The sequence below is a fragment of the Arthrobotrys flagrans genome (genome assembly GCF_004000055.1).
Source record: "Arthrobotrys flagrans strain CBS H-5679 chromosome Unknown unitig_9, whole genome shotgun sequence".
Classification (NCBI taxonomy): Eukaryota; Fungi; Ascomycota; class Orbiliomycetes; order Orbiliales; family Orbiliaceae; genus Arthrobotrys; species Arthrobotrys flagrans.
In genome coordinates, this window is record NW_027137551.1 from 3724481 (window position 1) to 3747266 (window position 22786).

Genomic DNA, 22786 nt, shown 5'->3' on the forward strand with positions numbered 1-22786 from the left:
CTGAGGGGGTTGATGGTGAGGTTAGCGATGATATAAAAGCGATGAGTGAGTGATTGGAGGTCGCGTGAGGCTGAAGGTTGAGGTTGGGAATGACGTCCCTGCATTTCTCGCTAAGCTTAGCTTAACCCAACGGCCACCCCCAATTTATAACCGACTTCGGAGAAACTTAACTGCGACCACTATACAAAGCCAAGGGCTAGAAGACTGCGATGACAAAGCAGGGATTAGACTTATAATCAAATATATCCCGGAGTTCAATAAAAGTTTGAGGATCATTCTTTCAAACAAAGCTAGTTAGGTGATCAACCAAGAGTTTGAAGATGGAAGACCACAATATCACACTCCTATACGCCTCAGAAACAGGCACAACAGAAGACTATGCCGGAGAGCTTGGACGGACGCTGGAACGGTTACGGTTTAACGTCAGGGTATGCGAAATGGATTTATTCGAGCCGGTAATTCCCCTTTCTTACCGATATATAAATACCATTAAAATACTAACGATTTAAGATAGAAACTGTTATTGTCAACTTCACTAGCAATCTTCATGTGTCCAACAACAGGACAAGGAGACGTCCCCGCCAACATGCAAAAGTTCTGGCGATTTTTGTTAAGAAAGAAGTTATCGCCAGGTTTGCTTCACCACATGAGATTTTCGACGTTCGGTTTGGGGGATAGTACTTATCCGAAGTATGACCCCCTCGACAATACATCATTGTAGTAATACTGGTGGAGTATTAGGTAGATGGCTAAACTACGTCGAGACTCGGGTGATAGATTCAATTGGGCGGCTAAGAAACTGCATAAACGATTGTTACAGCTTGGTGCTTCCGAGTTTTATATTCGAGGGGAGGGGGATGTGCAGCATGAGGAGGGGTATGCATTTCATATCACCACCGGTCTTTCTTCATTTTCATGACTTCAAACTAACCGACAATATAGAATAGATGGGACGTTAACCCCTTGGGTCGAAGGCCTCTCCTCAAAGCTACTAGAACTATTCCCCCTACCCCGGGGAATATCACCAATCCCTTCTCACCAACTATTACCTCCCAAATTCACGGTGTCGATTGATACCTCAAAACCAATCTACCCAGACCAATCCTATGCTGACAACTTATCCCTTCCCCGCGGACCTACTTCTTTCAAGCTTACTGTTTCAAAGAACGGACGTTTGACACCGATTACTCATTTTCAAGACACTCGGTTACTATCATTTACATCTGATACTCCGCTATCCCACTCACCAGGCGACGCAATCAACATCCTCGCAACAAACCCCCCGGAGGTCGTCTCCGAAGCTTTAGAAATCCTAAACCTCGGCATCCCACCCGACCAACCCCTCATCATCTCCCCCCTTTCCTCCACATTTATAACCCCCCTGACCCTTCGCACCCTCCTAACCCACCACCTGGACATCACCGCCATCCCCCGCCGCAGTTTCTTCACCTTCTGTGCCTCATTCACAACCGACGAAACGCATAGAGAACGACTAATCGACTTCACAAACCCACTTTATGCCGAGGAGTTATGGGATTATACTACGAGACCTAGGAGGAGTATTTTGGAGGTGCTACAGGAGTTTGGAAGTGTTAAGGTACCGCTTGAGTATTTGGTTGAGATGGTGCCGAGGATTAGAGGGAGGTTGTTTAGTATTGCTAGTGCTGCGGAACAGTATTCATCTCCTCTAATACCGTCCCTCCCACCACCGGCTCCAGAAACAACAGAAGAAGAAGGGGAGAAAGGGAAATATACCCTAGACCTCCTAATCGCCATCGTAAAATACCGCACCGTCATAAAACGCATAAGAACCGGAATGTGTACCCGCTACATCTCAACCCTTCAACCTGGCGACACCCTCAACGCCACTCTCACAAAAGGCGGCCTCGGTACTTCTTCAGCATCAATAAAACACTCTACGCCGGTGGTATTAATAGGCCCTGGAACTGGAGTCGCACCGATGAGGGCTATGGTATGGGAGAGGATGATGGGGGTAGAGAAGTATTTATGTGGTGATGATAGTGGGGGGTTGAGGCCGGCGAAGACGTTGCTGTTTTTTGGATGTAGAGGGGTGAATAAGGATTATTATTTTGGGAATGAGTGGAGTGAGTTAAGTGGGAGGTTTGGAAAGGAGGTGTTTGAGGTTAAAACGGCGTTTTCGAGGGATCAGGAGAGGAAGAGGTACGTTCAGCATCTTATCAAGGAAGAAGCGGAGGAGGTATGGAGGTTGGTGGGAGAGATGGGTGGGGTGGTTTATGTTTGTGGGTTAGTATATGTATCCCCCATCTTACTACTATTGCTATTGTCTGGGGGGGGGCTTACTGGTAATGGTGATGGTTTGAATAGGAGTTCGGGAAGAATGCCGCAAGCGGTGAGGGAGGCGTTGATTGAAGTGTTTGTGGAGGTGGGAGGGAAGGGGAGGGGGGACGCTGAGGCGTACCTTTTGGGGATGGAGGGGGAGGGGAGGTATAGACAGGAGACTTGGTGATATATATACAAAGAGATATAGATTAAGTTGCGAGCTGGGGTATTATAGAGTAGACTAGATCTTATGTACAACTTTGGGGAGAATTTGAAGCCCTAGGTAGGCCCTATTCGGTTACCTGGCCCACAGATTGTATATATTTGCATTGAAATATACCTAGGTAAGTGGACTCTGAATAGGTCGAATTCGGTGGACTTCGAACGGGGGACTCGAAAAGAAAAAACCGCTAATACAATCTCAAAACCATCATCATCGTCATCGTCATCACCTTTTTCTTCTCCATATCATATCCAACCACCTTGCACAACCGAGAGAACGAAGAGAACGAAGAACATCAAGCACCATCCCCCCAAATCCCCACAACCGCCATCAAAAAACCCACACCCCTCCCCACAACAACTCCCCAATACGCCCTCTCCCACTCCACCATCCCATCCCTAAGCTCCTCCCCATTAACACCCCTTTCCCCATTCTCCTCGATCAACTTCTCCATCCTCCTTTCCTTTGGCAATAACACAAATTTCGCATATCCACTACTTAATACCGGCAGAACGGCGGTGAAGAGGAGGTATGGATGTTTTTGGTGCGACGGGGAGAATAGATAGGCGGTTAGGAGGGAGAAGGTTGTTAGGTAGGTTAGAGGGGTGGTGAGGGTGGTGAGGGTGGTTGTTAGGTGGGTGAAGGAGCGGTGTGCGGCGGCTGTCATGAGACCCTTTTGTTAGCCAGGAATAAGAGCTAGGGGGTAGAAATGCTTACGAGCTGAGGGAAGGGTTAATAATGATTTTATGGAGGCGAATGAAGCGCCGAATGAGACACCCTGTCAATTGGTTATTAGCATCCGTCTCTATCCCCATACCGTATGATAGGTGGAGGGACATACGGTTAACAATCCTAGCGACCCAACGCCGATGAATTTTGTGGCGGCGACGACGGGACGACACATGCTGGGGATTATGGTGGCAGCAGTGTATGCGGGTAATGACATGCGGTTTTGAAGCTGTATTATTTGGGAGTAATTGGGGTGGTGATGTTTAGAAGTGGTGGTGGTGAGGTTTGAGGTTGAAGTTTAAGAGAAGCGTGCTGATGAAGGGATTGACGCAACGCAGATTTGATAAGGCGATTACGTCAAGGAAATTTAACCTGCGAGTTCCATTCTATATCCATATCCAACCTCTCCCATACCCCCCCTTTCTATTTATAAAGATACTAACTACCCCTTGGAAAAGCCGCCACAATAACATTGATCCTCTCCCCCGCCACTTCACCATAAATATTAAACCCCTCAACCTGCACAAAACACCTTTGCACCCCACTGTTACACCAAACATGTCTTCTCAAATGTTCCTTCACCACCTCCACCATCTCCATCGGACTCCCTCTGACCCAATCCCACTGCTTTAAACACCATTGTGGATCATTAATTGTATATCCAGAAGGGACAGTACCAAATGTTTGGAATTGTGAGGTATTTCGGTTCCAATCCCAGATTGTGAAGGAGAGAGTTCGGGTACTGTTTGGTATACCCGGGATTTGGAGGTGGCTGGTGTCGATGCCTTCGAGGCTGTCGGATTCTTGGATTGCGAAAACTAGTTTGTCGGATTGGAGGAGGGGGGAGGTGGTGATGTTTAGTAAGGTACTATCTTGAGGACATAAAGCTTCCCAGAACTCGGAGTATTGAGCACTTTCGGTTGTTCCTTCGTTTGCTCTCATAACCTCGTAACCGTCGGCCAAGCTACCACCGACAAGGTCTCTCGGAACCTTCATCCCCACCGTCGTCCTCCCGTCTTCGCAGATTTCAAACATTAACATCCCCCTCTCTAATAATACATGTGTATTCGGCGCATCAGTAGGGGTATATAATTCCGATGATACCCGTGGTGTCGGAACGTCAAATATTGGATATGGATGATCAATCGTATCCCAATTCGCGGGAACAGGATGGTTGTAATGACGGTGAGTACGCAAGCCGTGGCGTTGGAGGATCGAGGACCATAACGGGCAGACGGTGGAAACGAGGAAGTGGTCGTGCCAGGGGAGGAAACTGAGGATGTGGGATTGGAGTTCGGTGGGGAGGGAGAGGATGTGCATCCTTTTTAATATTTTATAAGATATTCTTAGAGTGAAGTGAATTGATAAATGGATGCTGGGGATATGATATCGGGGATATGTATTGTGAGATTCCATGTGGGGTACGCCCGCCATGCGTTCTAGCGCGAGGGGCAGCCTTGCCTTGGCGGGGCACTGGCTCGCGGCTCCCATTCGTTGGCTCTTGTGCACCCAAACTCGGGAAGCGAAAACCTCCTTGGCAGCCACCAGGGCCAGGAACGAATGCGAATTGATCTAGAATTTAGTTAACGGGATTCTTGATCCTGCGGCACCGGTAGGTAAAAATTGCAGGAACTTAATAGGTATAGCCTACGCAAGCGCTTTCTGAGAAACTGTGAGACATGAGTACATATAAATGATACTAAGAAAATGAAGCAGAGCAGTACCTATAGCTAGATAGATTCGATAGGTTGATAGCAGGACGGCTAGTTGCTAGCACATATAACATGAATTCATGAACATTAAGATTTCGTGGTAACATCAACAAGACGGAATGCCAAACATTACATGAAAATATTCGGAAGGCAAAAGAAACAAACGAAAAGGGAGGAGGTGCCTAGGACGCTGGTATGAACGGGATTTGAAATAGAAGTAGTAATATCTTCAAATGGTCAATTGAAAGTTCAAACGAAGCCCGTCCTCAAGATCTTTCAGAACGGAAATATGTCGTTCTGACGAAAAATCTAGCTTTCTGATCCGCTGACCGGTGCGTTTGTCGCAATGGACTCCAAGAATCTTCTTTGTGGCTTTGATTCAACCATTGAAGCATGGGACTATAATGCTCAGAGGCTGACTGGCGGTTCGAGGACCGAGGGGTGCTACTGGGAGCAACGTAATTGTTAGGGTAACCGCTATCTTGATTCTGTTTATATGTTTGCGATTGCACTGGATATTTCATATTTTGGATAGGTATCAGTCAGCCACCAACGCATTAATGTCTAGAAAACTCGAATAGCAGCAGATAGTTAAGTAAGAATACGAACCATTTTGTGGACCGTCTTTGATGTTATCAGAGCCAATGAGGTTTGATGGGGCCCGGGTCCATGCTTCTGCAACGGCAGCGTCAACGTTGCGTTTAGGAAGGATGGTCATATTATTCATATTCGTAGAAGTGAAGGTGTAATTGGTAGATCGATATCTATACCTAAGTACTTAAGTGCTTGTGTAGATATTAGAACAGTATGAATCCGCTTTAGTGGAAAGGAATTCAGAGGAAAAATCAGGTAAGGATAAAAAGACGATTTAAATATATCGTAAAAACGAGCGCATTCCGCATGTCACCCAAATGCTTCATATTCCCAAATGCCTCCCTTGACTGAAACATCACAGGGTGCTGTTCAGTTTGTCGTCCCGTGGGAGTTCCCAAGAAATGCCAAGTGACATTGGAATGAGGCCCCAGACGGGTTCTTAATAGTCTATGCATATTACATGCTTTAGCCCCTAGCCTCGCCGGCCAATATTGGAAATCTAATCCCAAAACTAAGCTGACTGGCTCTGAGATCATGTCTGATTTCCCCACAGTTCCTGAATTGGCTGTTTCAACTGTTCGTTCGGATCAGGTTAGTGATAAAGTTATCCGCTACGAATTTCCACTGCACCTAGACTTTAAGGCCTTGTCCCCGCACAGCACGAAATATCTTAGGGTCTTATCACCGCAATATTTACGTATTTCTTGTAAACTTTTATTTAGCATACATTAGTCTCGGGAGCTGGTATACATGTACGTACACACTTTTGTACTCATAGGAATATGTTGACAAGTACAGGTAGCCAGCCTCGAAGTAACGTTAAGTGTTGACGAGCCGGGTCTCGCTTATAAAGCTCGATGCCAACCGCGGTCCGGCCCACCACACATACTCTAGACAGCTTAACTAAGAGAACTGGTATCCATTAAGTTCATTCGCAATAATTTTCCTTGGTGCATCTATACTACCGTCTACTCATCTAGCTTTCATCGCGATACACAATCTCCGGCAACCCGTATTGCACTGCATTGGTATTTCATTCAGCGAGTTGCTATTTGGCGAACAAAGGGGATTTACATCAAAACCCTACGGGCCCAAAGGGTTATAACATGGGCATTTGGGGTCGTGGTAACAAAAGGAATAAATAAAAAAACTTTGGCTTTCACTATTTTAAAATGGAAGATCGAAAGAGGAAGAAAAGAAAAAGTAAGAATAACAGGAAGGAAAAGAAAGAAAAAAAGGGAACCAGAAAGGGATTTGAATGGAAAAGGAGGAAGAAGAAATATAAGAAACAAAGAGAAGAGGAAATAATAAGAAGGAAAGGAAAAGGAATAATAAGAGGGTCAGACGTTATTCTTGGATGTATGAATCGTAGACTTGGAGCATGAAATTCGTTAGGAAGTAGCCTCGATCGAAGTCGTTTAGAAGTAAGGTACGTATGTGAATGCATGTAGGCCACCGGTATGCAATGGGTAGTGTCGATTGTATAGTTGCAGAATCTTTGACTGCATCACTACATTCATGAAATCCGTTTTCTAGGACCCTTTAGGGTGGAAGTGAAGCATTTGTCGCAATGGATTCCAAGGATCTTCTTTAGGGCCTTGGCTCAACCATCGAAGTATGGGGTCGTAGTCCTCAGAGCCAGAGGATGGCTGGCATGGAGGAGGGCTGGAGGCTGAGTGGTACCATCGCGATCGGTCAGGAGGAGGTGATTGAACTGGTCTTGCAATTGACCCTCTGTTGTATTTGATTTAAATATTAGTTACTTACGAATGTGCAGAACACCCAAATAGCACTGGTACCGGATCCACGGACCAACTAGTCAAGTAGTACTATAGTGATAAATTAGAAATGCAAGTAGTTAGGACGCATATATACCGTTTAATTGAGAATTGCTTCTAGCATTAGTAGTAGAAGTTGACGGAGTCAGTTTTTCTCCAGTGCCAGCTGTGGCATAAATTGGAGGCGTAGTCATATTATCCAACAGCCGAACCTACTACGACAGGGAGCCAATTGGGGGTAAAATGATATTTGAAAGTCAAAGGGGTTGGTGATCATAGCTATGTTGTAAAAAACAAAGGGGATTCAGTATTGATTTCAGCCGCCTTTATATTCTTTATTGCTAAATACCTCCAGCACAGAAATGTCATTAGATCTGAGCTTGGAATTCATGAAGTTTCAATCCACTCGATTTTTCCAATATACTTGATCTATCTACCAGTTGTGATCAGTATTTAGGATTGAATGAAATAATCCTAACACAAAAAAATCCACAAATGGTTAGACTACCGTCTTACCGGGCCTCAATGGCATGCGGCTTGTCGACATGTCGCTGCAGTGCGCAGTTGCCAGCCCACACGGAAACGCTTATATGTATGTACATACAAGGTTTACGCATTCCAAAAATTCGTGTCCGATATATTCTCCCTCGGTCTAGATTTGGATCCTTTATACTCACAAATGTGCACACCAATACTGCTAGTCATCCACCTTTCCCCGCGAGCGTATGCACGCTGCGTAACTCTTTCGCGGACTTACCTTCATCAATCGGGGTCTTCAAGAATTTCGACTTTTATGGGTTTAATTTTGGTCGGGTCAGAAATCGCGTTTTCTAAAGTTGAGATTTTCCTGTAATTTACAGTCGGCGACGAATTTCTATCAAAATCTGTGCTTTCTACAACCCTACCGCAAATTTAGCTGATAGCTCTTCGGTTGCACAAACCGCAGAAACTGCAAATCCCAATAAAAATCGCAGGGCCGAATACTCCCCAATAGGCCCTCCGTTTGTGATGTGTGGGTACGGAACTAAAGAAGCCTAATATTTTGCTAATTCCTGAACTAGCGAATTCGAATAATATATGGGCTTGTAATAGAAACCGATCAACGGCGATAACGTCGAATTTGCAAAGAAAAGAGCAACCAGAATAATATGAAATTGATGTCGATCGGTCGGAAAAATCCAAACTCACTACTAAGTAATTACTTAAGTATATTTAACCCTCCTGAGGTGCATGCCTACAAATCTACAATTAAAACTTTGAAAAATAAATACCCCCTAAAATATGGCGAACATTGATTGATATATACAGGCTCCGCGGTTCTTGAGGTGGCCTAGACTACTCTCTTGAGAACTAAACAAATCCTAAGCGACTCTACATACACTATCCTCAGGAGGATATGGAGATGGGAAAACGAACATTGGGCCTGGTGGGATCTGGGAGGTACCACAACAGCTGCATGTGCACGCAGCACATATCCAGAGAAGGATACAAGTTAGGCGTGTCTATTCCCATTCCAATCCAAATACTGCATCTTCTTATGAAGTTTCGAGCCCACCTAATAGCTAATAGCATTCTATCAAATTTATAAATTTGAGTTCTTCTCCCGGTTTAAGTATCAATCTATAGCTCTACATACAACCGGGTAATAAATTGTTTGCCGCACCTAGCTCCTAGGTTTAAAGGTTCTACATCTCCTAGTACCTACTACTAGTATTACACATTTCGAATTCATTAATTCCAGCCTTTCCCAACTGGCGAAGATGAATCCGCAATGGAAATCACCTCAGTCGACGGTGGCAGGACCAAAAAAAAGGGCAACAAGGAGCATATATGAGACCGAGGTCGGACAATACAAAACGACCATACTCGAACTTGTCGAAAAGAGGAGTTACCAATCCACCATCGAAACCTTGAACGATGAATATCACTTTAGAGTGAGGTAAATTACAACCGAAAAGCATGCGATTATCTGATTCTCCCTGACCTCACAATTACAAAGCTTTCGGAAATGCACCTAATGGTTAACGGCTCCTTGCCATGACGGAAGTCGTATGTTTGTGCATTCATATAAGAAAAATTACGAATTACCAACGCCGACGCGTTAACGGCCGAAATGGGTTAAGTAGCATGGACCAATTTAAAAAGTACTTTAAAAGATGGGGGTCTCAAAAGAGGCCTCAGAAGCGCCCGCCGACAGGAGGTCTGTTACATTCAGTGGCGATACCAGTAGTGAGCGAACAAACCTCTTTAATTTTAAGGCGCAGAAACCTTCCCTGAGCGTTCCAGCAGCGAACCAGCGTGATTCGATCTCGTTCCCTTCTTTCACCATCACGCCGCTTCCAGAGACTATGGATAGCTCATCTCAAGAAAGGTACCTATACCATATAGTGGTCTTATTTGGTGCCTTCGCCGAAACAAATTGTATAGAATATTGACTAAGGATGAGAAACAGGCAAAACATCGACCCATGGAGCTTGCAGAGCTTGTCTAGTTCACTAGCATCCCATCTAGCTCCCAATCCAACAACGATATTCATAGGAATCAGCTACCGCTCCCATTCGATGATGCCCTCGATACTCTTACCGACTCTGTGGAGCAACTCTAGATAAACAATTCGGATATGCTAGTGCAGAGAGACGTACGGCAACTCTTACCCCGTTTAACTCAATCGGTCAGGGTTGCATTGAATTTGGTGATAAATTTAACTTACCCTCACTAATCTAAATCAAAAAAGGCTTATCATGGGGCCACTGAGGATTTTGGACGACTTCTCGGCCGCCTGGAGATTTCCCAAACATCCAGCGCTAGCGATTCTGAAGGGGTTAACTTGATTCTGACATCTTATATTCCCGGCTTCCAACATTAAATCGCTTCGGTTACCTGGACTCATCGAAGGGCAAAGGATCTGCTATGTCATCAGAAGATAGAAATAGAAGGAGTTACGGCCCATACCCAGATAGCGAAAATACTGTTTCGAAGCGCCACCGGTAAGGTTCTTGAAAGGAAAAATATGCCTTTCCGTGAACTTGAAGCGAAATAGAAAGCTTGTAGTAACAATAGTCGTAGCTAGTAAGTTCAATGGCCAAACATGTTGTGTCGTGGGTAGATCGCAGCGTTAAGATGTGTTGATTTTGTTGGCTTGAGGCATGGGTTGGGCCGCAAAGAGGCTAGTTTCTCCGAAAATATAATATTAATCAGATGTCGAAAGTTGGATTCTTATGCGTGGTCGGTCATGACCAAAAAAATCGTCTCTATAGCTAGTGTAGAGCCTCGTGGGAAATCCAAAACGTGAACGTATCATCAATTCTTGGCTTTTCCATATTCTTTTATCTGGCTTTATTAGCAGTTATTCCACAAAGCGCTGCCTGGCCCAATTTTTCGTGTGTATGCATGTGCACTTTCAGGTTAGCCTTGGATCTCGACAGCTTCACTCCATCGGTTCAGGCTCCGAGAGTTGTCGGCCTCAAATCCCTTTGACTATGTGGCCAAAGATCCCTATGGCTGTCTCAAGATCTCCCGGCAATTTAAGTCCGAGGATATCGACGAAAAATGATCTCACAAACAGCTCATTCTTCAGCTTTAGAGCTTTGTGACCGTTCTGATGACTAATTTGGGGCTAGCTGAATTATTAATCGGTTGGTGCAATTGGCTCTGATAGCGTCGGAAGGTCGGGAATTCTCAGGATGGCCCATAATAGTGGGGCAGTTCTTAACTAACGTCGGCTAGCCTATAGCTTGCGAACGAATCAAATCTCGTTCAAAGACCCCCGTCAAAGTGTGGATACCGCGGCGCCGGGTCATTGTATTCGCAGTGGGTCAACTGTTTTTGACAGCAACGGCATGTGCCTTGTTCTAGATACCCCCAGTCGAAATGCAAGAAAAATGGTAACAAGCTGAATGTATCCTTTGAAGCAAAAATGGCTAGGAAGTACATCTACCCACCAAAAATCTGCCACAAATTCTTGAACAAACGCCTCCCTATTTTCGAACGGCAAATACGAAAAAAAGAAATTATCGGACACGTTTTGATTTTACAGTGCCGTATAAAGGGACCATGTATCCTGCGCAACCCAAGCGCCAGTGCGCCGGGTGCCCTACCTGGACCAACATAGTTACACTTACGCCTATCAAACTCTAAAATGCTTTCCGTGGATGACTTGAAGATCGGAGGGCCCATTTTATATGGCGGTGCTCTCCTCACTGCTATACTAGTGGTCCGACAAATTTCTTCCTCGCGGCAAAAGAAACTTCCACTGCCTCCGGGCCCTAAAGGTTCATTCATTGTGGGAAATATCAATGATCTCCCACCACCAGGCCCCCCAGAATGGCAGCACTGGCTCAAACATAAGGATCTCTACGGCCCGATAAGCTCTATAACCGTACTAGGCCAAACAATAATCTTGATCCACGATCTAGACATTGCAGAGGAGCTGTTGGTTCGACGGCAGTCCAACTATTCCTCGAGGCCCCATTTGTTTTTCGCTGGCGAAATGTAAAAAGATTTACGATCATAACTGAAACCAGATATCATAGATAGCTAACGCTGCTCTCCACATATTCAGGTGCGGCATGGGGCATATCGTTACTTTCCAAGACTACAACAAGAACTTTAAACAACAACGTAAACTGGCAGCATGGCAAATTGGGAGTAACACAGCGATAAAGAAGCTTCACCCATTGATCCACACCCACGTACAGCGATTTCTATTCCGCACCTTGAGCAACCCTGACAAATATGTGTCCAACTTACACGCGTAGGCTTAGTTTTCTGATCGTTTATATTTTTCCACATATTAGATTGCTAATGGCCTTTACTCCTTCAGTACCTCAAGTTCCATTGTACTGGATACTCTATATGGATATAAGCCCAACCTCAACGGCTTCGATCCCCTGGTAAATCTCGTCGACAGAATGATGGCGGCATTTAGTGAAGCCACGGCGGCTGGTGCCTGGATCGTCGATAATATCCCTTGGCTGCGACATTTCCCAGAATGGCTACCTGGAATGGAGTTCAAAAGCATTGCGCGCGGCTACAACAAAACAGTTACAGATACTACAAACGTACCCTTTGACTTCGTCGTCTTACAAAGGAAACGTGGCGAGAATAGACCGTCGTATGTTTCCGGGTTGCTGGATAGGCACGAAAAGAAAGTTTTGAATGACAAAGACCGAGTGGAAGAACGGGAGCTGATCAAAGCCAGCGCGATTTCTTTATATGGCGGTGGATCAGATACCACGGTTGCTGCTCTAGCTTTCTTCTTCCGAACTATGATGTTTCATCCGGAAGTGCAGGAGAAGGCGCAGGAGGAAATTGATCGTGTTGTCGGAAACGATAGATTGCCTGGGTTTAACGACCGCTTGGATTTACCATATGTAGAGGCTGTTTTTAAGGAGTCGTTACGCTTCAACCCAATTGTCCCAGCCGGATTTCCTCACACAGTCGATACCGAAGACGAATATGCTGGGTATCGCATTCCGAAAGGAGCCATTATGGTGCCTTCCATTCATTGGTTTTCGCGAGATCCGAAGACCTACACAGATCCTGAGACTTTTAATCCCGAGAGATTTCTAAAGGAGCAACCAGAACTCAACCCCAAGAAATTTGTATTCGGATTCGGACGACGGATTTGTCCAGGACAGCAATTGGCCGATGCGAGTACCTTCCTGACTATCGCCCAAACTCTTGCCGTTTTTGATATCAAGAAACCAGTCGATCCAGTCACTGGACTTGACATCGAACCGGCTATGGGGTCGACGGCGGGGACCGTCTCGCACCCACACCCATTCAAGTGTTGCTTCGTACCCAGAAATGAAAAGTGCAGAGAGCTGATTTCAAGAGTTGAGAAAGAAATCGCGGCAGAGGGGGACGGTGATGCGAAGATTATCGATGAATTGGTCAACTAGTGGTTTCTTGAGATCCCTCTTTGACAATAAAACGATCTCTTTGGAAGCAAAATGCATAAGAAAATGCGATGCCAAAACAAACTACGGCCTGGAGTACTAGGGTAATGACACCAAGGTTTTTATTTTGTTTTCGCCACATAACCGACGCAATTGCACCTATTTTCGATCTCTGCTATATAAATCGGCTACCTACGAAAGGCGAAGTCTTCTTTGTTTATAGTTTATTCGGGTTTCAATTTAACAATACGGTCTCGTTGTTTCGGGTACTATTCGCGAATTCTTCCTAGGATTGAATTTTACATCTGTAACTCGCCGTCTATCATGTCAAGATCTATAGTACTAGTGCGAACATTATAGCTTCGTCAGGCCCGCTTATTATTAGATCTAGTACTTCTCGGAGCTGAAATTGACCTTGCCGCCAATACCTAATATGCCGGTTCGGTCGCAGTAAGTCCTAGCTCGTACAAACTTATCCAACACCCAATAGTTTTGTTTTAGCCCCTCTACTAGTTGACCTCGTTCATCTCCTGCCCCCGTCATGTCGGTTGTTAACTCTTCCTTAGTCCATCTTGCAGTCGCCTTTTCGTATTTTTCGATAATATCCTTTCTAATGTTTTCGACCCTACGTTTCTCATCAAGCTCGTCCATTGTTCGATCGGTTATGGCAGAATTCTCATCAGAGCTAGGCTCATGGTACTCATAAGTCCAATCTTCTTTGCCGCCTAGGAACTTTGGAATCTGTGCTTCTTTTATGAACTGGGACAGGTCTTTTGCATTATAGGTAAACTGAATTTTAGATGCAACGGCTGGGTCAAGCCAGGCTTTGATTACTCTCTGTTGTAAATATCATCGTTAATTATGGGCTCTCACACCAGCGAGTAAATTAACAGTACTAACCCAAATACCCCGGAAGACCCATGGGGCGTTGTGAATAAGGCACTCACCGAGAGACTCTGGATAGTGTGACTGAAGACAATCTATTATAAATCTAACAGCGCTATAGTCCTAAAATTCAGACATTTTAGCGAAACGGAACCTTCCGGATTTTCTAGGGAGTACTAGAGCATACCATATTGTAAAAACTGAAGCCTGTCATATCGAACACCATACAAGATGTATCGTTGGGCTCCTGGTACAACAGTCTCGTTGTTTCCATAGTATAAACTGTGAGTTTTTCGATACTCTCGGGGCTCTGATCGCTCGACTGATGAAGCCGCGGTGAGATGATGCACACTGGCCTCTTTTCCCTATCAAATCCATGAAGATAGGCCTTTCCAATTCTAAACTGGTGTATGAAGCCTTGATCGGTATTAGTTGTTGCGGCTAATTCGCCTCCTTCGAGAAGATCCTCGACACCAAACTTCCGACGCCAACAAAGGGTTGATATTATCATAATTAATGTTTTGTTAGCGTCCCAACTTCTCGCACGGAGAAAACGGAGAACTACGGCATCGGGGTTTTCATGTTTGACGAATTGCCAAAATGCCGTGTGGAGGTGCTCTACCGTCTGGTCGGATAAGGCAGTGTTAAGTTGGTCAATTTCATATTGATTAGCGGGGTCTATTTCTAAGTGGTTTATTATATCACTTCTCGTAGTCAAGGAAGGTTTTGTAAATATCTCGAGCAGAAGGCTCCAGAGGTTCCGTAGCTTTGTTTGTTGCTCAGGTGTTAAGGAAGTAAGATGGCCAAAAGTGGAAACAGCCATGGTTTCGGCTCAAAAAAAGTATCAGCAAAAACAATATAATGAAAAGTTTTAGTTGGATATCTAGAGAAAGTCTTTGGAGCAAAAGTAAAGGGTAAAAGAGAGAGAGCTAAATTTATGAGCAGAGCCAGCTGAAGAGGAAAGAGAGCTAGAGGTGGAAAACGTAACAAAAAAATCTAAGAGTTCTTGAAGCAAAGTCTCAATATTTATGATTTCCGAAGACAAAATAAGGCTCGCGTGATAAATCCGAACATCAACGGCGTAGAGTTACCTTATGAGTAAGACAACCTAATCCGAGATGGACTATATACAACTTAAAACTCCCACCGAACTAACAAAGGCTAACGAAATAGAAACCCGGAGGACTATGAAACAGGGATCCTGCAACAAAATGTTCACAAGACCGATTCCGTAGCGAAACTTGGCTCTAGCTAATGAATTCAGTTAACGCCATTTTTCCACAAAATTATATTTCTTTTCGAGTTCATAATTTGTTATCTGGTTTTGCAACTATTTCAACCATGGCACCATGGTTCTTCGGCTCTAAGATCGAAAAATCAATACATGAACAATGCTCTGCTTTATCTCGGAGCCTGATCTGTAGAAGAAAACTGGAGCACAAGATCGAAAGATTAAATGGTCTACCTAAACGGATAACGAGTTAATCATAAGCCACGAAAATTGCTCGTTTTATTGCCATCGAAATACGTAGTTGAGTACCACGTCTACAGTCTATAGATCTACAAATCTATTATCTCTCCACCAAAATCTCTACATGAATGACAATTATACCTACCGGGCTAGTATCAAACCACAGGTAATCAGTAACCATACACCAGCATCCTAGTACTGCAGAGTCCGGAAGAATATCAGCCTCCACACGGGATCTCATGGCTTCCAAAAGATTCTTGAAAGCTTTCCCAGTTCCATCCCAATTTTCTCTCTCCAACCCGCCTCCATACCTATCTTCAGCTGTCCGGGTAGATAAGCAATGTGCCACTTTTTGATACCCATACTTTGTCATCGTCCAGAATTTATACAAGAATTCGAGAAACTGTGGGCGATGGTGAATGTCGGCACCCATGTAATTTCTGCGGTTTCGACCTGTTTCAGAATGTATTATTGTATCCAAAGATAGCAAAGGTGAGTTTGTAATATCGATCAAATCGTATGTGATTAAATTCGAGATAGATCTGTGGTAATTTACCATGTCCTTCAACGCATATTTTGTAACCAAGTCGCGGTGAGGCCATTGAAGCGGGTTTTGCGGCTCTGTTGGGCTCGAACTGCAATTAGGCAACACCCTCAAGAACACGGTATTTTCTCTGCCAGGCCGGAATTCTGCCACAAGAACACAGTATTGTAGTAGAACATTTTAGCAAGGTCCGTTGTCGTTATAATATACATATCGTTCGGACTCATGAGCTCGAGGCAGATATGGGGTTAATGAGCCGTAAAGTGGAAGTTTGTAGTAATATCTGAAATCTCTCTTAGTGTAGTAGCGGATTTCCCGGAACTCTCTATTTCGGAGGATTGAAGCCCACAGAGGACAAACTTTGGAAGCAGAGAAGTGATCATGCCACGGAATGTATAAGAGAATCTCCGTTTGAATCTCGACTGGAAGGGAAAGAATGGACATCTGAGTTGCCAGTAGTTTTATGCATGTGTGGACTGGCTCAATCGAACTCGCCTTTTCTACTGGATTTATGATTGTGATCAAGTTTAACTTTAGAGTTAGTTGCGGAATGGTCTAGAGGCAAGACCGGTGCTGGCGTTGCGGACATATATTTCTCTTTTCTAGCCGAAAGTACTTTCAATATGTTGTACCAGCGTAGAAATCGAAATTCGCTATCGCAATTATATACTATTGTATACGCCGAGTAGTATATACGGATTCAAAAACCAGACCGCCAAAGAAACAAAGGCAATGAACTCAATGACATGGTAGAGTTCTAAAATTAATGGTACAGACAATATGTAGTACCCATATGTACCCTGTAGCTAGTCATATGATAGGCGGATTACAAGGATCCAACCCAAGTCAACAGATACCTTCTTTTTGGCCATGGCATCGGATAATTATATCAGGTCATGAAGAAATAATTGAAGTATTCTTCTTTCGTTCGTGTTGCCACTATTAGCTTAACTGCTTCGAGTAGCTATGATTCTATCAGACCGAATGCCAATTATGATCCCTTGAGTATGATACTTCATCCACAACCGCCGAGCAATTCATATGTCGGCATGAGAAAACTAGCAAACTTCTTCCGATATTTGGTCCAACATAGTTGGCCGTTTCCCTATTAGCTTTGAGTGATTGTTGATTTGTTGGAAATATCTATATTTCGGGGTGTGGCTCGTCTCGTGGTGCGACGCCTGCCCTGGCGCTAGCGACATCCTTTCTTCGACCCCTCATTTTTAGTAATCCAACTGAATAAACTCATATAAATCTCAAGATGAAATTTCCCCACGAGATCTTCGACTTGATCTTCCTTTCGGTAAGTTAAATAAAAAATCCACAAACTCCTCGGTTCTCTGCCTCTGGAGATAGTCACAACACAGTTAGGATCCAATCATGAGAGCTAATATCTGCTACTGTGAATTTGCAGCTCTCGCGACATGATCTTTGGGCATTATCCCTCGTGTCTCGACAATTCAATGAAATCGCGTCACCAACACTCTATAAAACGATAATTATAGCACTTTGGAGTGGGGTATCCTTGCCGCCAAAGTTTGTGCGGTCTCTCATCTTAGGTCCGCCAAACCACCCGAAAATACATTTAATACAGAATTTTGTTCTCCTTGCCCAAATAGAACCTCCGGATGATACACATGGAACCGTTTGGGAACTCGGGGCTCGAATGATGGTCAACGAATTGGTCTATGCGTTTCTTCAGAAACTTGGGGATGGACAGTTACGCAGGTTTATGTTAGAATCCCATCCGTTTATTCTTGGATATCCAGATTCTATACAATAGAAATTTTAACAGAATTACTCGCTAATCTGGCTGCTTAATGATTTGATAGATGGCGGTCTGACCTCAAGCCGGATGGAAGAATCCTCGTTCATTTAGCTAACCATCATGGCGGTTCCCTTGAATGCCTCTATCTCGATAGACTGGAAGACCTGAAGGGTCAAGATATGCCCGCATTCAACAAATTTTGCTCTCTTAATGCGCTGCGGTTGGGGAGAATTAGGACCGGAAAGGATATGCCAGCGGTATTGAGAATGCTAGAAGCCAGCGCAGCTTCCCTGAGAACATTCAGTGTGGAATATGCCTTCTCGCGCATACACCGAGATGATATAGCGGCTTTGGAACCGTACCATCTTCAACTTTCACAGGTGACCGAGTATCAGACGACAGTTAGGGGCCTCGGTGGCCACATAGTCAATATTTCGATCCCATTCTCTCAAATGCAACGATTTCATCTAACAAACCCACAACGAAGCGAAGATTTGGCTGGAATTATCTCCCGTTTCGATAATCTTGTGGAATTGGCGTTCTATTACATAGGAAAAATCTCTAAACCTCTCGAACTATCGATCTTTAATTGTGGGGGAAACTTAAAAATCCTATCCATGTGCACAACGCGCAATCAAGTTGTCGATGGTCTATCCACTGAAAGTCTTCTCGAATTAGGTCGCAGATGCCCCAACCTCGTGGAACTCCTGATATCCCAGAACTTCGATTTCCAGCAGGCCGGGGCGTGGCAAAGTATTAGATATACATTCCCAGACGGTCCCAAACCGATCATGGAATTCCCTCTTCACGCCTTTCGCAATCTAGAATTGCTCTTTATTTCAATTTCACCATTTCCACCTAATGATATGATCGTTGATGACGAGACGTTTAACGAAGATTCGCAGGGACAATGTACTCTGTTACGAGAGTCGCTCGAAGCCATGGTAGATGGAAAAGGAAGGCTACAGCAGTCTGGAAATGACCGGAGTTCTTCTACCACACCACCAGGGCTGTCAAAGAAATTAAATATTGTTGCCGTCGGAATAGGAGCTCCAGAATTTAACCCATATGTGGATACATATACGGATAGGATACGCACCCCTCGGTTGTGGAAAGCAATTCATCCATGCGGAGATAGCGAACGTATAACGTTCGATCTGGCAAATTTTGATGATGTAATGGACAATGATCCCCGATGGAAATTACTACGAAGATATCCCCTTTTGATACCAAATGAGGGAGTGTGAGCCTTTTCCCTCCCGCTGCACTACGCTATATACTGAAGTTACTAATGTCGTTACAACAGGCGTCAAATTTTCCGCCAACCGCACCTACCCCCATCTGAGTTGATACCAGAGTTGGCGTGGGGTTGAAAATGGGTCTTAAGATTTTCTGAAACGTTAAACGTTATAAAGGGGCATACAACAGAGCTATTATGGGTACTAGGCAAAAATATAGCAGTATGCGCTAGGGCTGGGCACGATACAAGCATTATGCCTTGACTTTGTTTTAATTATTAGGTATATTATGGTGGGAGCGAGGCAGAGAATGTCGTAAATATATATATGTATATTCCTTTCCCTGTAAAAAAAGAAAGGAAAAGGGAATGGATTCTTGGAAATGGAAATAGGACATCTATCGTTCCACTTGATCCAGCGGTCTGAGGACTTTAGCCCGTTATTGAGTATATCATATCCATCCTTGCAATATCTACGCGTAGATCGATCAGTATTTTATCACTGGAAATAGGTCCCTTCGGTTGAAAGGTTTTTGTTGTAACAAGAAAAAGATAAAAATAAAAGGATAGGCCATGACTTACCTAGTAGTCTTCATCGTCATCGCTCGCATCGTAATCAAAGACACGTGCTTTATAACGCATCTCGCTTTTAAACCACGGCTCGTCATCGATATCCGTCAACCATTGACAAGCACAATGGCGTGCATCTCCATCGCAAGTACAATCCACATAACCCTTTTTCTTATCCAGCGACCATCTACTTAAATTCCAAAGGCTCAAGAAAATCTTCCGACGAGGATGAAAATTGACATCTTCCGGCCCACTTTCTCCTTTTCGCTGCGGCCAAAACTCCTGAAACGTGGCCCAGCATTCAAGAGGTCCGTCTAAGCCATCAAGCTCTTGCTCCTCTGTAAGAGCTTCTTTGATACATTCGAGTACTTCTTGGACGGTTGTCCCAGTGTCGATAGATGCCGAGGAGATTGGAAGAACACCTGGTACTGTCGTTTCGTCGGCGTACTCAACATCGCATCGATGGCGGACGCGAGAACGAATTCCGTCTGTGAGAAAGTCTTTGTCCAATATCCGTACTGAGATATCATCTTCCCTTTCTCTGATTTCCTTCCAAGTATCGGAATCATTGGCCCAATACTTCGATTTGCAGTCCTTCTTGATTCTCGCTTGGACGTGCTTTGGGACTTCTTCATTTGTTTCGATTCCATAGTAGAACTGAGTATCTGTGGCTAATAATGGCGAGCCTGTGATTTCGTGGAAACTGATTTCAACTTTTTGTTTATCCCGTTTCCACCGGCAGCGTCTAAGGCCGACATCGAATGGGAACATCTCTTCATAAGGACCCATCATAGGTCCCACGTATTCCCCTCTATTTTTCCCTTTCCATGATTCCTTTACCCGCCGTATGGCTAGGTAAACCCTCGCATCTCCGGTTTCTCGTACACTGAGAACCATTGTTCCAGTTCCAAGCAACCCATGCATCCCCAGTTCTGCAGTACGATCGTCTAGATCTTTCGGTACAGTTTCATCTGGGTGATACCGATGAAACCCCATTTCTTGTGCTATCGTCTCAGAATCCTCTTCAGATTCAGATTCAGTCCAGGTTTCAATGCAATACCTTTTCTGGCGAAATCTAGGTAATTGCAGAAGTGTCGCCCATTCCGGGCATACCATTGACGCAGCAAAGTGTTCGTACCAGAGGAGATGACTTAATATTTCCTCTTGGATCTCCATGGGAAGGCTGCAAATCGTCATTCCAACGGGTTTTGTAATTAAAACATTGGGTTTAGGTCTGATTTTGAATCTTTTAATTGAAGTCGTAGTTGTAGTTGCAGCAGGAGCGGGACCGGGAGTATCCAGCAACATTTCGCTGATTTTAATATTTTACTTGAAGAAGAGGGAAGTTTGGACACAGGAACAGAGGGTCTGACATGTTGTGGGGATTATATACAAGGATCCATCTGCCACCCTGCACCGTGTGAACGTTTCAGCCAATAATAGAGGCTTGCCAGTTGGGCTGCAAGGCTGCGACGTGACTCATGGGAGTTGACAACGCAAAGGTTTTGTTGTATTTTTCCGGCCCTCGATGACTGGCTTATTTCATTGACAGTCATATTGTCTTGAGGTGCGATGCTACGATATAGGATCGAGGGAGGAAAACCCTACACCTCTGAGGGTAGGGGCCTTTTTAATGTATGGTAACTAAACGAGATAATCTAATTTACAAAACCCAAGTCGACGCCTCTTTGACCACCAAGACATCCAAGAATATCTTCCACCGCGGATGAACTCTATCAATACTATCCGGCCGAGGGAAGAAACTGTACTGACAAAACTTAATCCAGCATCCAAGTATCTCCTCATTCTGATCGAGTATTTCCCTCGTGAAACCCGCCGCCACCATGTCAATTACATCCTTCACACTGCTCCCAGGTCCATCCCATGGTATGTGGATTGTCCAATACATATCAAACCCGGAATTAAAACAAATCGTGAACTCCCCATCTACCAAATATATCGGACGCCTTATCCGGAAGATTTGTGGGTATTGTCCGATCATATGATAAACTGATACTTTCCCCGCCCTGAGAGCTTGCTCGACCAAATCTCCTTGATTGCCACTCGGGACGAAATCTAGAGTCCCTACGTGTGAATAATCTGCCCTTGGAGAGCTAGTATTTACACTTTCGTCTTTCCCGGGCCGATTTCTTTCAAATCTTGCCTCTACGTCCAGCTCTTTACCCTTTAGATATTGTTGATCATCCTCCAACAGACACAACGAAATATCCACCGTCGTTATTCCACCCCAATTAGCCCTCAACGTCCTCATCATCGGATCCAAATCCTCCAGATGGGCATTCAATTCCTTCGTCACATCTCTGAACCGAGTAGTCAATATATTCGTCCTCTTCCCACCTCTTTCAAGCTTTAAGATAAACCTCCCAGAGGCCAGTAGCCCGTGTAATCCAAGCTCAGATCTCCAACCAGGCCCATCAGGCCAGTACCTTACTTCATCCGGATGAAACCGTCGAAAGTTGATGTCGAATACATGTGTCTTTGTATCATCGTCCCATATCTCTTCGCAATACCGTTTGCGACGGAATGAGTTGTGTTGTAGGACTGAAGTGAAGACTGGTGAGACAGTTGAAAGGGTGAAATGGTCAAGCCAGGTGAGGTGCTCGATTATTTGGATTAGGATCTCGGTGGGGAGTGATAGGATTTTCATTTTTGGAATTTTCTTTGAAAACGTGCGAAAGGTTGGGTCGCGCAGTTATAGTGTGGCAGTGACTCCGAGTTGCAGCAACCGGGGATCAATATGAATGTACGGGCATATGACCGGGAGGTAAGTGAGATCGTTCCGACCATCTACTCTAGGAGACGATTCTGGCGGTAACGTAATATAGCGATGGTCCGAGCTGCTGGTAATGACGCGTAAATGATAAGATCGTGAGATAGTTCAGACTGATGACAGCCGCTAGTAGCTTGTAGCTGCTGAATTAACGGAGGCCCTGTATGCCGCTCAACAGCTCCAACCACGTGGCGAGCAACTCAGAATTTGTTGCATTTTTCAGCCCCGCCACTCTCACCAGTCCGGGGCCTTTAGCCAACTTTCTTTCGCAGGTAATCGTTTG

General features: G+C 44.6%; 8 protein-coding genes across 9 annotated transcripts; 3 read left to right on the forward strand and 5 right to left on the reverse strand.

The window, feature by feature from the left end:
- Nucleotides 1–320: 320 nt before the first annotated feature.
- Nucleotides 321–2488, forward strand: DFL_006440 (uncharacterized protein; the record flags this gene model as incomplete). 2 transcript variants are annotated; one of them, XM_067635870.1, is made up of 6 exons in its annotated part: nucleotides 321–428; nucleotides 515–632; nucleotides 679–690; nucleotides 765–876; nucleotides 943–2265; nucleotides 2347–2488. In XM_067635870.1, 6 exons carry the CDS (start codon nucleotides 321–323, stop codon nucleotides 2486–2488), a joined length of 1815 nt encoding a protein of 604 aa, XP_067490256.1. The 2 variants fall into 2 exon arrangements, with proteins under 2 accessions (XP_067490256.1, XP_067490255.1); XM_067635869.1 differs by having other exon boundaries at nucleotides 515–690; nucleotides 778–876.
- Nucleotides 2489–2819: 331 nt separating this feature from the next.
- DFL_006441 (uncharacterized protein) lies at nucleotides 2820–3470 on the reverse strand (the record flags this gene model as incomplete). Its single annotated transcript, XM_067635871.1, has 3 exons — nucleotides 2820–3184; nucleotides 3242–3302; nucleotides 3366–3470. 3 exons carry the CDS (start codon nucleotides 3468–3470, stop codon nucleotides 2820–2822), a joined length of 531 nt encoding a protein of 176 aa, XP_067490257.1.
- A 221-nt stretch (nucleotides 3471–3691) lies between these two features.
- Nucleotides 3692–4573, reverse strand: DFL_006442 (uncharacterized protein; the record flags this gene model as incomplete). The annotated part of the gene is made up of 1 exon (XM_067635872.1): nucleotides 3692–4573. The coding sequence occupies one exon, from the start codon at nucleotides 4571–4573 to the stop codon at nucleotides 3692–3694; it is 882 nt and encodes a 293-aa protein (XP_067490258.1).
- A 6902-nt stretch (nucleotides 4574–11475) lies between these two features.
- On the forward strand, nucleotides 11476–13240 carry DFL_006443 (uncharacterized protein; the record flags this gene model as incomplete). Its single annotated transcript, XM_067635873.1, has 3 exons — nucleotides 11476–11828; nucleotides 11899–12090; nucleotides 12160–13240. The coding sequence occupies 3 exons, from the start codon at nucleotides 11476–11478 to the stop codon at nucleotides 13238–13240; spliced, it is 1626 nt and encodes a 541-aa protein (XP_067490259.1).
- Nucleotides 13241–13624: 384 nt separating this feature from the next.
- On the reverse strand, nucleotides 13625–14945 carry DFL_006444 (uncharacterized protein; the record flags this gene model as incomplete). The annotated part of the gene is made up of 3 exons (XM_067635874.1): nucleotides 13625–14074; nucleotides 14138–14245; nucleotides 14310–14945. The coding sequence occupies 3 exons, from the start codon at nucleotides 14943–14945 to the stop codon at nucleotides 13625–13627; spliced, it is 1194 nt and encodes a 397-aa protein (XP_067490260.1).
- Nucleotides 14946–17398: 2453 nt separating this feature from the next.
- On the forward strand, nucleotides 17399–19278 carry DFL_006445 (uncharacterized protein; the record flags this gene model as incomplete). Its single annotated transcript, XM_067635875.1, has 4 exons — nucleotides 17399–17440; nucleotides 17552–17871; nucleotides 17970–19148; nucleotides 19212–19278. 4 exons carry the CDS (start codon nucleotides 17399–17401, stop codon nucleotides 19276–19278), a joined length of 1608 nt encoding a protein of 535 aa, XP_067490261.1.
- A 446-nt stretch (nucleotides 19279–19724) lies between these two features.
- On the reverse strand, nucleotides 19725–21020 carry DFL_006446 (uncharacterized protein; the record flags this gene model as incomplete). Its single annotated transcript, XM_067635876.1, has 1 exon — nucleotides 19725–21020. One exon carries the CDS (start codon nucleotides 21018–21020, stop codon nucleotides 19725–19727), a length of 1296 nt encoding a protein of 431 aa, XP_067490262.1.
- Nucleotides 21021–21375: 355 nt separating this feature from the next.
- DFL_006447 (uncharacterized protein) lies at nucleotides 21376–22380 on the reverse strand (the record flags this gene model as incomplete). Its single annotated transcript, XM_067635877.1, has 1 exon — nucleotides 21376–22380. The coding sequence occupies one exon, from the start codon at nucleotides 22378–22380 to the stop codon at nucleotides 21376–21378; it is 1005 nt and encodes a 334-aa protein (XP_067490263.1).
- Between the last annotated feature and the right edge of the window lie 406 nt (nucleotides 22381–22786).